At 39.1% G+C, this 14,563-nt stretch overlaps 1 protein-coding gene across 7 annotated transcripts in view; it reads left to right on the plus strand.

Annotated features, from left to right (window-relative positions):
* Positions 1–14,563, plus strand: part of LOC110396791 (protein eyes shut homolog) — a 139,982-nt gene that overhangs the window by 122,342 nt on the left and 3,077 nt on the right. For all 7 annotated transcript variants that reach the window (XM_021392651.1, XM_021392648.1, XM_021392650.1 and 4 more), the window contains one exon: positions 5,123–5,284. In XM_021392651.1, the coding sequence (XP_021248326.1) occupies positions 5,123–5,284 (162 nt within the window). The remainder of the gene's footprint in view (positions 1–5,122; positions 5,285–14,563) is intronic.

Consider the following 14,563-nt stretch of genomic DNA (forward strand, 5'->3'; position numbering starts at 1 on the left):
GAAAGAAAGAAAGAAAGAAAGAAAGAAAGAAAGAAAGAAAGAAAGAAAGAAAGAAAGAAAGAAAGAAAGAAAGAAAGAAAGAAAGAAAGAAAGATTTGCCCATATTATTTCAGTAATCTTTCAGCTGCAACCTTAAACAAAATACAGCTCAAGATGAAGATTTCCATATAGTCACACTACTACTACTAGTCAAGCTATTCACTCTGTGAAGAAATCAAAACATTGAACATCTGTTACTTTAAAGGCTTCAGACAACTGTTTAATGCCAATGAAGTGCTAGTGCTGCACTGTACATGCCAGGGCCCTGAGTGCATCCTTCCACCGCTTCCTGATGGTTTCTCTTCTTGCTCTCAGTCCTCCTAGAAGGGGTGCAGGTGTCTAGCCTCGAAGGGAGCTCTGCTGAGAAGCCTCAGCAAGAACGTCCTCCCACTTTGCTCAGGAATAGCTTTCAATTACAGGTTCTTGCCCTTGATCTCTGGTTGAACTGCAGGAGCACTACATCCATACCTTACCTTGTTGTGGGCTGTATCGATCTGGAATTCCCAATTCCAGGCTGATTTGTGGGCTTGACCTTAGCCCTGCCTCATCACTTTGGGCTAGCCTGGATCTGGGATCGAGAGTTGACCATGACTGTTCCTCCAGGTCTGTGCTGCTCACCTCACTTGGGGCTGACAGGCCTCACCCTGATTGGTGAGGCCTCAGTTCTGATAGCCATGTTATCACTCTGGGCTCTCCTGTACTCCGGACAGTACTAAAACAAAACAACAACAACAACAAAACGGAAACAAAACTTATGGTGTGATCAGGACAGTATATTTATGTTGACAAGTGATAGACTTCTATGAAAAATCTTGTTTGGATTATTTAGTTGCAAAAGAAGAGAGAAGAAAAAAAGACTATTATAGCTGATATAGCATCACAGGCTGATTCACTCATCCAAATCATATTTTGTCAATTTTGCTATGTAAGTTTACTATGAAAGACTGTGTCAAAGGCCTTGCCAAACCTGAGGCAAGCATTCACTCATCTTGGCTTGTCACAGAAATACTCATCTCCTTAAAGAAAGCTACCAGGCTGGCTGTGCATAATTTAGCCTTGTCAGTATCTTGTGCTTGGATATTGCGTTTAGAAAGTTTTTGCTCCATTATAGTTGCTAAGTGAAATGAGGCTGACTAGGCCAGAAGTCCCTGCATCATCTTTCTTGCCTTTGTTGGAGGAGAATGCAATGTTTTGCTTTCCATGAATCATGAGGAACCTCCCATGATCACTGTGATCTTTCAAAGCTTATCAATTGCAAGCAGCCTTATGGTGTTATTGGACTTCTCAGGGATGTATCCCAGCCAGTCCCCTGCCTTTGCTTGTGCCTGACTGACTGACATGCTCCCATATTCTTCCCGCTGCCACAGATTATGTTTCACTTCCCCAGGTTTTGCTACCAGGCTCTGAGACCTGGGAGGCTTGAGCAGACCTTACCAGTTCTAAAAGGCAAATAAGGCTTTGAGTATCTTGGCTTATTCCATGTCTTATGTCACTAGGTCCCTACTTCATTGAGGAGTGGCTTCACATTTTCCTTAGTCTTCTTGTTGAAAATCTTTCTTGTTTTCCTTCACATCCCATGTCAGTTTCTATTCCTGCAGAGTCCAAACTCCACCCGATACGCTCAGGTGCTGGCTCTGTAATCCTCTTGGGTAGCACATCCCTGCTTTCACATCCTCTAGGCTTTCTTCTTGGTGTTTGATCTCAGTTTTTCATGTTGATAGTTATACTTTGCTGCTGCAAGATTTCTTCACAGACTGTATGACAGAATGCACCTCCTGGAATTTTTGAGGCAGCAAGCTGCATGAATGAACTATCACAGTGTAGTTCCTGAGGCAGTAGGTTGGGATGTGTATACTGTGCACTTCTTCAGTGGTGGGAACTGAGCTGCAAGAATAACCTGGAAATCTTTGTTCATAACAGCAGTTCCATAGGACGTATGAGCATTACGTGGTTACTTCAGGGAGAGTAGCAGGAGGGACACAAAATGCATTGGAGGGAAACGAAAGCAAACTTCAGCAACAGTACTTGCAGAAACTTGCTATGTCTTCCTATAACTCTAATTGATCTAAAGGGATTTAGAGTTCAGTTGTCTTGGTGTTATTCAGAGATGCATAGCTTCATTGGATACCAGTACTCAGTTTCGAGAAGCGAGACAGTGATCTGATACAAAACAAAAAGGCTTGCTTAAATGCCTGTTGTGCTTACAGTACACCATGAAGTGCTGACTGCATTAATGAGTAGTACAAAAGTTACACAGTAGAGGTCCTACAAATTTAGCTTACTGAACTGGCAAAGGCATCCATTTATCTCAGTTGTTTTAGCAGAGTTCTCTGGAGCAAACGTGTAACGTGGGAACTGTCGTGTGCAAGTTTTGCCATACTTCTTACTTTCTTATCTTAGGGGAAAATGTTTTTGCCAAGAAAACAAAGGTAAAGTATCTCAGCTTTTGACTTAACATGTTAGTTTTGAACATGCCTGCCATAAAAGCAAATAGAAAATCTTAAATTGTCTTATCCTTCAGCTTAAAAGCTTGTCTACTTATAGATGCAGTGATGCAAAAAAATGATATTTTATTCTGATCATCTCTGTGTGCTGCTGTATAATTCCAGCCTTTGGTTCTGAGATATGGGAAGACTTTCCATGTGCCTGTCATGTCAGATCTTTTTCATGCATTTAATTAATATTTACAGGATCCACAGAATAATTCACATGCAAATTAAAAGCTACTCAAACACTTTCTGTAGTTAGTCCTGTTGCAAAATATGTTTTTCTCTGACATTTGTTCAGATAGTTTAATTGGGAATAAAACACTTTTTTTTAGCAAAATGGAAATAAAATATCTACATCTTTAAAGTTTATAAAGTAAGCTTTAGTAATAAAGTATATTAAATTGAGTACTTTATATGATATCCATCAGGATGGTGATACTGCCTTTCTAAGACATTTTGACATCTGTTGCTGAGATTTTTTAATATTGCTTGCAATAAAGACATGAGTTTAATTCACTGACTGATACTATAAAATCACTTTTTTTTCATCTTTGTTCTCTCTCTGCTCCAAGGCTTCAGTCATCCTTTCATATACCTGCTAATGATAAGCAATGTAATGTAGCATTTCACCTGCTGCAGAAGAGCATTTTGCCTTCACATTAGTCATTGCCCATGCTTCCTTCATAAGCTGTAAAGAATTAACTACACTGACAAAACTGAATCTGCCATGAAGACCTGAAAATGCCTCATTGTACACTTCACCTAGTATGACCTTATAAGCTTCAGCATATTTTAGTATAAGATTGACTGCTGTGGCACAGTTATTCCATATGTTGGTCTTGCTGTGCAAAAAAATTGCTAGGAGAAGACTGACTGACTGATGCAGAAAGCAATAATGTCTATGAACAAAATGATTTATTAGTTCTGAGTGATTTTTAAGTATGAAGCCATCAGTGTAGGGACTGAATCTTTAACTGCTAATGGAGAATATTGTCTCTTATCAAATAAAAAAAAAATACAAGCACATTAAAATATATGAAAATTACCAGTATTAAGTTTTATTCTGTTTTGTCTTTTGTACTTGATAGTGCTTTTAACTTTTCATGGTATACATTGCATCACCTAATCTGATTAGCAAGTTTTGTTAATATTTATCTTACACACTAATTGCTTGTCTTAGGTCTGTCTTTTTAGTACTGTCAACTTTTAAGTATATTTGCCAGGAAATTCACATTTCTGATGTAATGCATTAATACAGACATTGCATAGCCTTGATATCAGAGCTACTATTCAATGCGTAAAATGGGAGTAATTTGTTAATGCAATGTGTTTGTGTGAGAATATATATGTAGGTTGAGTAGCAGATCTTAAGAAGTTTCATTCAAATCATTAGGGCCATTTCATCAATCTGCTATAATCAGTTTTATGAAGGTTGAAACTTACTTTTAGACTTAACTGAGATTGCATGATGTTAAATCCATGCACATTCTTTGGAAGAATTATTAGCTGTAAACTAGGGGAAAAAATAACAAAAAGGCCAGCTGTGTTGTTACTTTCTGAGGCATCATCAAGTACTGACAGTAGGTGAGAGATCTGGATCCTGCTTAATGCTGCATCTGTCTGCTGGAAACAATCCACCAGGAACACCTTGAATCCTGTTCTGAGGGAGGCTGTATGACAAACAGACAAATTACATGTCTTGCAGCATGCTAGCTGTATACCAGTCTAACAATTAAGGCCCATCTGCGTAGGCAGTTCAAGGTGCAACTGGGTGAGAATTGAATTCAGAAGCAGATGCTACGGAGAAAACTTAAGTATGGAAAGATAACATAAGCAAGTTTCTATAAAACTTGTTGGAAATCTGTAGCATTAAAATGAGAAAAGATGTTGGTCTCTCAGACAAGAAAGAACACAAGTTCAGTGGAAAAACTGAGAAATGTATGGGGGAGGGCTTACTGTTCAGACATTTAGTACTGCTGTTAACTAAATAGCTTTTTAGAGCCTTAATAATAACATTTAATAAAAATAATAACTTTTAATAAAAATAATAATTTTTCAGAGCTTATCATGCACAGATCTAGAAGTATCCTGCACATCTAAATAGCTTGACTTGTTGTACTATCATGCTGTGTTCCACTAAGCCACATATACAGGAAGCTAACCACTACACAATAATGAATTAGTTTAGAGGAGCCTCCTCTTCTGCAGGCTAAAGAAACCCAGTTATTTTTGTCTGTATAGTAAAGAAATGACTCTTTATTTTGAGTCCTGCAAAAGTACTTTTGCGTAATTTTTTTAAAAATGTAGAAATAACACTTGCATTTCTATGTAAATGAACACTAACAAGATCACATTTAGTTTGCTTGAACGCTGCAGGTGAGATTGTCAGTGAAAACAGAGCACCCAGAAAATAAAATGGCATTCATCTCTTGTTACGTTTTATTCTGTATCTTATTTTTAAGTCTTCAGAAAGGAAAGAACTAGAAGTGTATGTACAGCATATGTGAACTACACAATTAGGCAACTGATACCACAATTATGCAATATTCTCAAGTATCTTTTATAAAAAGACATTTCCTCTTTATATTTTTCAGATATTTCCATCAGTGATCCATCTTTCCGAAGTAATGAATCATCGTGGATGTCATTTGCACCCTTTTATATCCGACATAAGACCCATATCAAAATGCAGTTTCAGCCTCTGTCTCCAGACGGTATCCTGTTTTACACTGCACAGCGTTTGGGTACTCAGTCAGGTAAGGATACTCCCAGTTTGCTAGTATTATACACCCAGTTGCTTTTCTGAAAAAGCAGCACAAGTCCTGTGAGGAGCGGCTGAGGGAGCTGGGGTTGTTCAGTCTGGAGAAGAGGAGGCTAAGGGGAGACCTTATCGGTCTCTGCAACTACCTGAAGGGAGGTTGTGGCAAGGTGGAAGTCAGCCTCTTCTCCTGCTAGCAGTACGGCTAGAGGAAACGTTCCGAAGTTGTGCCAGGGGAGGTTCAGGTTGGATATTAGGAAAAAATTCTTCTCAGAAAGAGTGGTCAAGCACTGGAATGGGCTGCCCAGGGAGGTGGTAGAGTCACCGCCCCTGGAGGTGTTCAAGAAGCATTTAGATGAGGTAGTGAGGGACATGGTTTAGTGAGGAAATATTGGTGATAGGTGGACGGTTGGACTGAATGACCTTGGAGGTCTTTTCCAGCATTAGTGGTTCTGTGATTCTGTGAAGTGATGCAGGTGTTCAGTCTCTGTAACTCATTGTGAATAGTCATGTTCATGAGAACGAACACATGTAACAAAATTTTAGATAAGTCCAAAGCCAACAACGATTTAATGAAGTGATTCAGCAAACCGTTTTCCTCTGAAAAGTAGTTGTACCCAGATCTTCAACAAGTGTTTACTGGTACTGCTTCCATAGTTGTAGTGCAGCTACACCAGGATTCACAAGCTGAGGGTTTCGCCCAGTATTTTAGAACAAGCAAAACTAAAGCAATATAAAAACAGATCAAAATGAAAATATGCAAAAGTGAACTGTGGAAGAGCACTAAGGTTTATCAGAAGTTTAACTGTTTCTTATAACGCTGAAGTTTGCTGGTGCAGTATGCAAAAAATTCAAGTTCAGCATTTTCCAGATAGAGTGAAAAAAAAAAGATTTTCACTGTTTATAAATGTCTTTTAAATTCAACCGAGTAAACATTCCTAAAACTTCATGGTAAAAAAAAAAGGAATTTGCCAACCAGTGCAAATACATGTTAAAATTTAGTCTTTAAGATGTAATTTTTCTGTAATATACTTTATTAATGTATCTCATCCTTATATTGCATTTGTGTGATGTCTTGCATGTTTTTAAACAGACACATCACAAATCATTCACACTGTGATGTGAGAGCAAATATTCCATTGTATTAAGCAGAATGTTATGCCACAATGGGGCTTTGTGTGATAAAAAAAGCACACAACTATTGATCATATATTTTTTTATTGCTTTGTTCAGGGCCCAAAGCCTTGAGGCAATTCAATAAACATCCTCAGATGTGCATATATATGAACAGACATATACCCGGTTTATCACCTTCTTATTCTATGCACAGCTGTTTTAGCAGGCTGCTTTTAGGTAAGGTTGATAATATGTCATATAGTGCCGGCTCATCTTGTTCCAATTACAACCACATATGGAGAAGTAGCTTTAAAGAAAAATAGATGGCACATCTGTAAGACAAATACATTTATTTTCAAAGAACTCTGTCTTCTACAATGAATCTTTTATAATTCTATCACTCACGGGCCAAATTCTGAGACTCTCAGTGCATAGTTCTCTCCTGTGTAAACTAAATCATTATATGGGCCATGAAAAATAGATGAAAAAAAAAAGGCTCTCTCTCTAAAGAACCCTGGAATAGTCCAAGGTCATGGAAGCAGCTAGCATATAAAGAAATTAAATATTTCTTTGGCAACATCAAAGGGAGAGCTCAGCCTGTTTAACTTGGGCCAGGAGTGGTTTAGAATCTGCGTGCCCTCATTCTATTGCCCTTCAGGAATGTTTAGTTTGTGCAGAAAGGAATATTTTCTTAAAATCACTCTCTAGAACCATATGAATTTCATTTCAAAACAAAAATGTCTTCTGTAGAGTATTTTACTTTCTTTACACATTTCCTACTCCCTTTTTTACTGCCCCAAAGTTTTAACAGATTTAGAAAAAGCTAATCGTGTGGCCCTTAATATTTGCCTTGATCTAATCCTGTCAAATCCAGACAGAATTAGGCTGATGAAAAACTCAGAAATATTCTTAGCAGCCAGCAGATGTGAAAGAGCTTTCTGGTGGGGATTAGTTTACAAAGCACTTTATATAAATCCTTTTCTTCTGTGCAGTTATGTAAGGTTTAATAAATTGATTGTCCAAACCACAAGATCTTTTTCTAAATTTCTTAATGGGAAACAATTAGAAAATTTTTCTTCTTTTTTTTTTCTCTTCCTTCCTTTTTTTCTCATTTCCTTTTTTTTTCTTTTCTGTTTTTTTTTCTTCTTTTCCTCCTTCTCCTCTCTTTTCTCACTCAACAAAGCCTGCTTTGTAAAAGAAAGGAGCTGTGACTATGCAGTTAATTTAGGAATGATACTGAGTTGTAGCATGTCACACTGACACAGTTGTGTATTGGTTTATTACTCAATGTAAATAGTACATTGGGACTTTCCCTGCAAGAGACTGCAAGGGCATACTCTCATCAGAAAAAAAATGCTTTTATAGCTGAAGAACTAACCACAAGACTTTCCTTGAAATATTTCCTTCTTGTTTTGTTCTTTTCAAAGAATATTACACACATTTCTAGAAAAGGGTGGATAGTGTCTCTACTCAAAACTTGATATGTTGATTCCAGTCTCCACTCCTCTAACAAAGTGATAACTTAAATACATCCATTTAAAGCACTGAACAAATTATCATAAATAGAAGACATCTCATGAATCAGCTTCTGTTAGCATAAGTTCCCATAATTCTGTCAGTCATGGGCTTTCTTGCTTTGACAACTGTTTCTTGACTCAGTAATAATATGAATATTATTAATAATTAATTAATTAATTCCTAAGAAAGTTATTCCAAAGTCTAGCAAAATGGCTAGTTGTTAGTAATAAGATGGCAAAGGTGAGGGCAGAGCAGGCAAAGCAAGGAAAAGGAAAAAGAAAAGGAAAAAGGAAAAGGAAAATGGAAAATGGAAAATGAAAAGGTTCAGAGTAAGTGTATAAGCATATTTCAGTTTGGAAACTTGAAGATAGAAAGACAAAGGGCTTTTTCCCCTGCTTTCATTACATGTTGTATGCCAGCAAGGTAAATATGTGGGAGATGTAGATAGTTGTACGTGCTGCTTCTGAGTGATATCTCCACAAATAATACAGCATTTGGAATTTCGCGAAGTGTCTGTAGAAGGCCAGCCCACTTTACATTTTGCAAGTGCAGTGTGTCCCATTTCTACTAATGAAAGTGTGAGAGCCCCATTTAATAGCTTTTAATTCATCTGGATGCCCAGCAGATGCTTGAAGAATGTATGATTTAGTCCACTTACATAGAAACCACTCTGCATACTTGAAGGCCTTGGCACTCTGGGTAAAAAGCACTGAAGAGCATTCATTTTCCATTAAGTCATAGCATTACTGTATCTTTACATTTGTTCATAAAAGTGAAATATGCTGCAGGCTGCCAGCACGATTCTGGAGTTGAGGCCAGGGAGATGGAAAGGTTTGTTCTCTGATGAGATGAGAAAGAATGGTTATGCTGGGTGACTAAGAAGGAAGTCAGGTTAATAAACAGCATAGGGTGACTCACACTAAATTCAATACTCAACATTAGCAACACCAGTGCTCTGTCTCTTTTTATCAAGAATATGTCACCTACCTGGTCTGAAAAACCTCAATTCCTGATCTTTAAGGCATTTCAATTTAAGAACCTAAACTAAGAGAAAGCAAGTATGGGTGCATGATGTCTACATCCTTTTCCAAGACATTTTTTATGGTGACGACTTATGCTGTTGGACTAACATCCTTTGAAAATACTCCGAATTGCTGGAATACTCACACAGAGAAGAATGTTATTTTTTCTAATCAGAAACAAACTGAATATCTAGCCACTTCTAGAAAAGAATCTTAGAGTGGCTAGGTCTCCCCTGTTCATATCCATGCTTCCATAGCCAACAGGGGCATCATTTCTGCTTTTTTCCTAACTTTAAGATGGTTTATATGGACTAAATTAACAGCATATGAAGCAGAATTATTCACTTATTTAAATGATAGAACAGTCATCCCCATTGCCCTTAAGTCTTAAGCCCTAACTCATTGTTACCCATTTGCCACTAGCAAGCTGTAGCAGAAATGCTGAGTGGGAAGGCAGGGCCAACTCGGGGGGACTAAGGTGCATGCAATGCAGCTGAGTGACCAGAAGGGGTGGAGCCAGGATCCACCCCTTTCCAGACCTCATTTAAGGGCTGGCAGGGGGAGATAAGGCTGTCTTGCTGGAGATCCTTGCTTATCTGAGGCCTTCTGGGGGCAAGTAGGTTTTCTTTCTTTGTTTCTATGTCTCTAGCTGCTGTGTTTATTTTCACTTGCTGCAGCCTTGGGCTTTGCTACCCTGCCATTGTTGCTGTGCTTTCCATTGCATTATAGTGATATGCAAGGAAAGCAAAAAAGAGGCAAGCAAATTGAGATTGCTGAATGGAGGTGACTCATGCTAGCTGCTGAAATATGCCAGGGTGATAGTGGTGTGTAAATGAAATAAAACTTCTTCATTAAGAATGGCATTTCTTGAAATGGGAGGCTGAGAAGTTTCTCTTACAAAGAGAAAATCACCCCCCACCCCCCTTGTAGGTGAATGAACATCACTGAATCGGGAAGGGTGTTTTGGATCCTGTCTGTACCCCTCTGCTGTGGGATGGTACTCCAAGTAGAAGGTAAACTCTACCAGTTGTCACAGTGACTTTTACCTGAATCAAGAGATTAGCAGGCTTGGCTTGATACTTGTTCTCAGACTTGCATTATCCATGAAAAGTAGTTCTGTACAGGGAGTTATAATAACTTTGTAATAATCTGTAAAAGCTTATATATGTGGAGTAATTCCCATAAAGGAATGTCTAGACATCAAAGGCACTGTGCTGTGGTCGTCACCAGGTACAATTACAAACGGTGCAGGAAGCTGCTGTAACCTGTCATCTGACTGATGCCTACCTGGGTGCATGCATGGGTGTGGCAAAAGACAGGGTGTCCAAGTTAATTAACAATCTCCTAAAGCCAACAAGAATAAAAGATACAGAGTAAGCTGAAAACTACAGAAACATCACCCTTGCTGAGGCTGGCAACTAGAGTCAGAGGCTGCAGAAGGGTGGGAATCATGCTCATCTCTTCTCTGTCCTTTGTTCCTGTGTTAAGCCTGTTTCCGGCCCCCCTCTGCTTTTCCTTCCCTCAATGGCTCTGGGACTCACAGTGCCAGTGGTCAGTAAAGGTTCCTGAAATAGAGGGTGGAAGGAGAGGGGTAAGAAAGAGTGTCACCTCATATCACAACCATAGAAATTGGCATTCTTGCCTTCAATTAGATGAAGCAATACAACTCATAAGCTAAGGACAGCAAGCATATGCTTAGAAATGCTGTGTCAGAGGTTTGAAGGAATTAGGACTATGGGTGTTCTGCAGTCACTGACTGGAGCTCTTGAGAACTGTACACTCCAGATACTGATGAAGCACTGAGCTCATTGGAGCCTCTGTTCCCAGCAGAAAATTGCAGCGTAGAGACTTCTGCACAGTAACAAGGGAAAAAATAAAGGATAAGTGTCAGATGTCTTAGGAGTCTTTGTAGAGAAACCTAGATCTTCAGTACTACAAAAACATATCAATGAGTTTCTGACAAACAAGGAATCTTCAGAGAGATTTGCATCTCTCTTATTGCTGAGGCACATGACAACTGCATGAAAAAGGTAGATGTCACTGAAACTAATTGAAAGGATGCTATGGAAACCCCTTCAGCCTTAAAAACTACTGGGAAATCCTCTTTACTCTTAATGGAATAACAATTCCTCATGTAAGAGCTCAGATTTAAATCTGTCAGCACACATTAATATACAGTGAAGTATAGGAATAAATTCATATACTCTAGTAAGTAAGGCTTTGCCTTGCTCACATACATATGGAGCAGAAGGGTAGGCTCTGAGTCACTAAAAGAGAAGAGCTGAAAATACCACCCATGATCCCCTACCCATGGTCAGTCAGCCCAGTGTCCTCTTACAGTGCATTCAGTCCTTCTAGGAATAACGCATCATCATTATGCAGATTTGGTGGTGAATGCAGATCTTTGGCCAACACAGCTGTGTGAATTTAATCTTATCATCACATTTTGCACACTGAAATGCTTCTGCATGCATATGATGTCTCAGAGTAGAGTGAGGCATTGTCAGGATGCATTCCTAATATACAGCATTGGCACATTACTATGTAGATGAGTTTCCTCTGGTGACCTGATACTGCTTAAGCATGACCCCCCACTTAAGAGAGGGATAGAGAGACACTGCTTGTCTAGATAGAGGCTGAGCATGAAAGAGCATAGCCACCATTTGGGAGAACTTAAAACCTGCATGTGTGACTCTAACCTACTTACTTACTATGAATAAGTATGTAAATCTGTAATAGGCTGAACACTTTTGTGATGCGTTCAGAATCTGTCATAAGAAGTCATGTAAGTAGATATGGCTGTGGATAATCCAGATCTCACAGCAGTAGCTGGATGAACCGATAGAAGTCTTCTCATTAACTCCCAGTTTTAGCAACTGGCTGCTCAGGACCCAGTTGACTTGGCCTCTGGGAGCTTAGATATTGGATATGGAGCTGCAAGACTAAATGAAGAAAAACTGATGCCTATTTTGGGGTGCTTACTTCCTCTATGGAGAAGAGAAACAATCCACTTCACATTGGAGCAGCTTTGACCTTCATTTGATGACAATTCTGAATTTGGTATTGTGAGTTAAAGTGTTGTAAACACAGTTCCTTGCTTGAGGCAACACCTGCTACAAAATCCCCTTCCACTTTTTAATTTTCTCATCCAGTATTCCTAAACTGGGAAGATGATGGGGCCATGTATATCAGAACAGAACTGAAAGCTGTACTTGTCAAAAATTCTGCCCTACCTGTTGTTTCAGGCTAAAGTTGAGCTCAGAGACCCTATTTCCAAAGAGGCAGATGTAAACTTATTGAGACAGATTGCCTTACAGTTCCATGCACACCCTCCAACAGGTTGTGCAAATGCTTGAGTGCACAGCAGAATGATGAATGTGAGTTACTACCTCAGGAGTCCCTGCTTTTTTTTGTGTGTGTGTGATAATACTGATGGGGATAAATAGTTCATACTAGATTAGAAACTAATCTGAAAAGCTGGAAGCAAAATTCTGTGTCTTGTGTTGTATCTTCTAGAAAGCAGGAACCAGCCCTGAAGTCTAGTCCTGCAAAAACTGAGGATGTCTTCATCTTCCCACTTAACGAAAGCAAGCTTCATCAGGAAGGTCTTTGGCCCCAGCTACTGTTTTAGGGGATGGGTTGGAATAATGCTTAACCTAAAGCAGTGCCAACTACTTTGCTTCATGTTCCTCCATACCAAGACTGCTGAGAGGGAATATTCAGTGGTCAGGGTGCTTTCTATTCATTTAAATTGGAATAATTTAAATGCCTTACAATGGCATAAATCCACACAAACTTCAGCTGTGCAGCTCATCCCTCAGAGAGAAGGCAGATGGAGTTCCCTTTTTGAAAATACCACTGTTTGAATTGAAAGGTAACCGAGACACGCCCATAGTTCACCCCCAGGAAAACCTGATTTTCCAGCCCCAAAATATTTTCAGCTATTTGTTCCTGAGCAGTACCTAGACTTCATGAAATACTGAGCTGAACTCCAAGATCAGCATGCACATCAGAAAGTTTGTACTAAAACTGCTGTTCTCCAAAGGGTAAGATGGCAAGTCATCATCTGAAAAGGACAGAAAACCTCCTGAGGAGTAGCAGAGTGCCCTAAGAACCTCAGGGAGAGATGGAGGTAGAAAGTTGTTGGTTGTTTTTTTGTTGTTGTTGTTGTTCTCAAGTAACATAAGAGTGACTTGTATTTGAAGAAAGGTCCCAAACCTGTGTTAAATGTAATCCAGAATGCTCAGCCATAAGCTCCCCTTACTTTCTAAAAGTAGATGCAGTAACATAGATTTGCTTTTGCAGTCATGTACAGCTCCAAATTTAACTACAGTACATTAGCAACAGGCAGCATTAGCTTTGAGTCAGAAGTACTGTGGCTATCTTAAGCCTACTGAAACTGTGCAAAACACTGTCCTCTAATGTCATCACAGACCATTGCCACAGGTGCGAAGCTATCAAAAAAAACTTGTAGGCCAGGAAGTCTTGGAGAAGTTCCAGCTTCTCCAGCTCTTGATTACAGATGAGCACACAGCTCAATTAAGTAGTGTCTGGTCAGATGTTTTCTCCCTCAACAGCAAAGAATGAGTACTTAGGTCCTTATGCAGGTCCGTATGTCTGAGTACAAGACAGGACTGAAGGCTGCCAAGGAAGTAGTTCAGAAACATTTTCTCATGCTGCTTTCTTACTTGAGGACTGAGACCCTGATAAAATAAATAGATGAACAGGTTATGTACAAACACTAAATGCAAATGAGTAAAACAGCTGGACTGGAGCAAAATGAAAAAGAGCTTTCTCCTTCCTGCAAGTGCCTGGGACAGGAAGGGTGAGTGCTAAGCAGGTGATCTACAGCCCCTGTCAGAACTGAAACATCTCTGCTCTGCCTGAATGGGAACCTAATCAATGGCTCAAAAGACAGGTATGGTTTGGGGAACTGCCACAAGCTTCCAGTACATTAAGTCATTCACTTTTACCTTTCCTAAAGGCAATGTCACTCAGGGATTAGATGCACTCAGAAATTAAACCTGCAAGAAAGCAAACTTCATTAATTTTACGAACAGTCCCACCCTTAAGAATGTTGAATCTTTAAGGAAATTGTGCTTTCCAAATTCAAAAGTATTTCTTCATTAGGAAACATTACATGAAAATCTAACTTTTATTGATAACTATAAGAAGTACATTCAAATTTATAAGCTCATTTATCAATTTAGTTAGCTCACCTTTTAAAAAAAAAAAAGTCTTATGCCTGTTATTGTTACTTCCAAAAGTAACGTTAAAAAAAAAAAAACTCCCAAATTGTGAGGGCAAACATTAAAAAGTTAGAAACTGACTCTCTTTAGCATCCTGCTGCTCTCCTCTTCTGCCTAGCTGTTGTCTTTCCCTATTGGAGTCTACCTCTGCTCTTCATACCTTCCTTTCAGCTCTTGCTTCCAAACATTCCCATTTTCTTTCTTCATGCTTGTAATAGTTTGAAGCCTTTTATATTGCCTGTAAGGCCAAAAACACCGGTAGTACAAGAAAGGATACTTCCATCCTAATACTTCCTGCCATGGAGTCCTCCGGCAGGATGGACATTAGGAAATACTACTTCAGGCTGAATGTTCGGAAATACTACTTTTCCA

This window comes from Numida meleagris, chromosome 3 (genome assembly GCF_002078875.1).
Source record: "Numida meleagris isolate 19003 breed g44 Domestic line chromosome 3, NumMel1.0, whole genome shotgun sequence".
NCBI classification, from domain to species: domain Eukaryota; kingdom Metazoa; phylum Chordata; class Aves; order Galliformes; family Numididae; genus Numida; species Numida meleagris.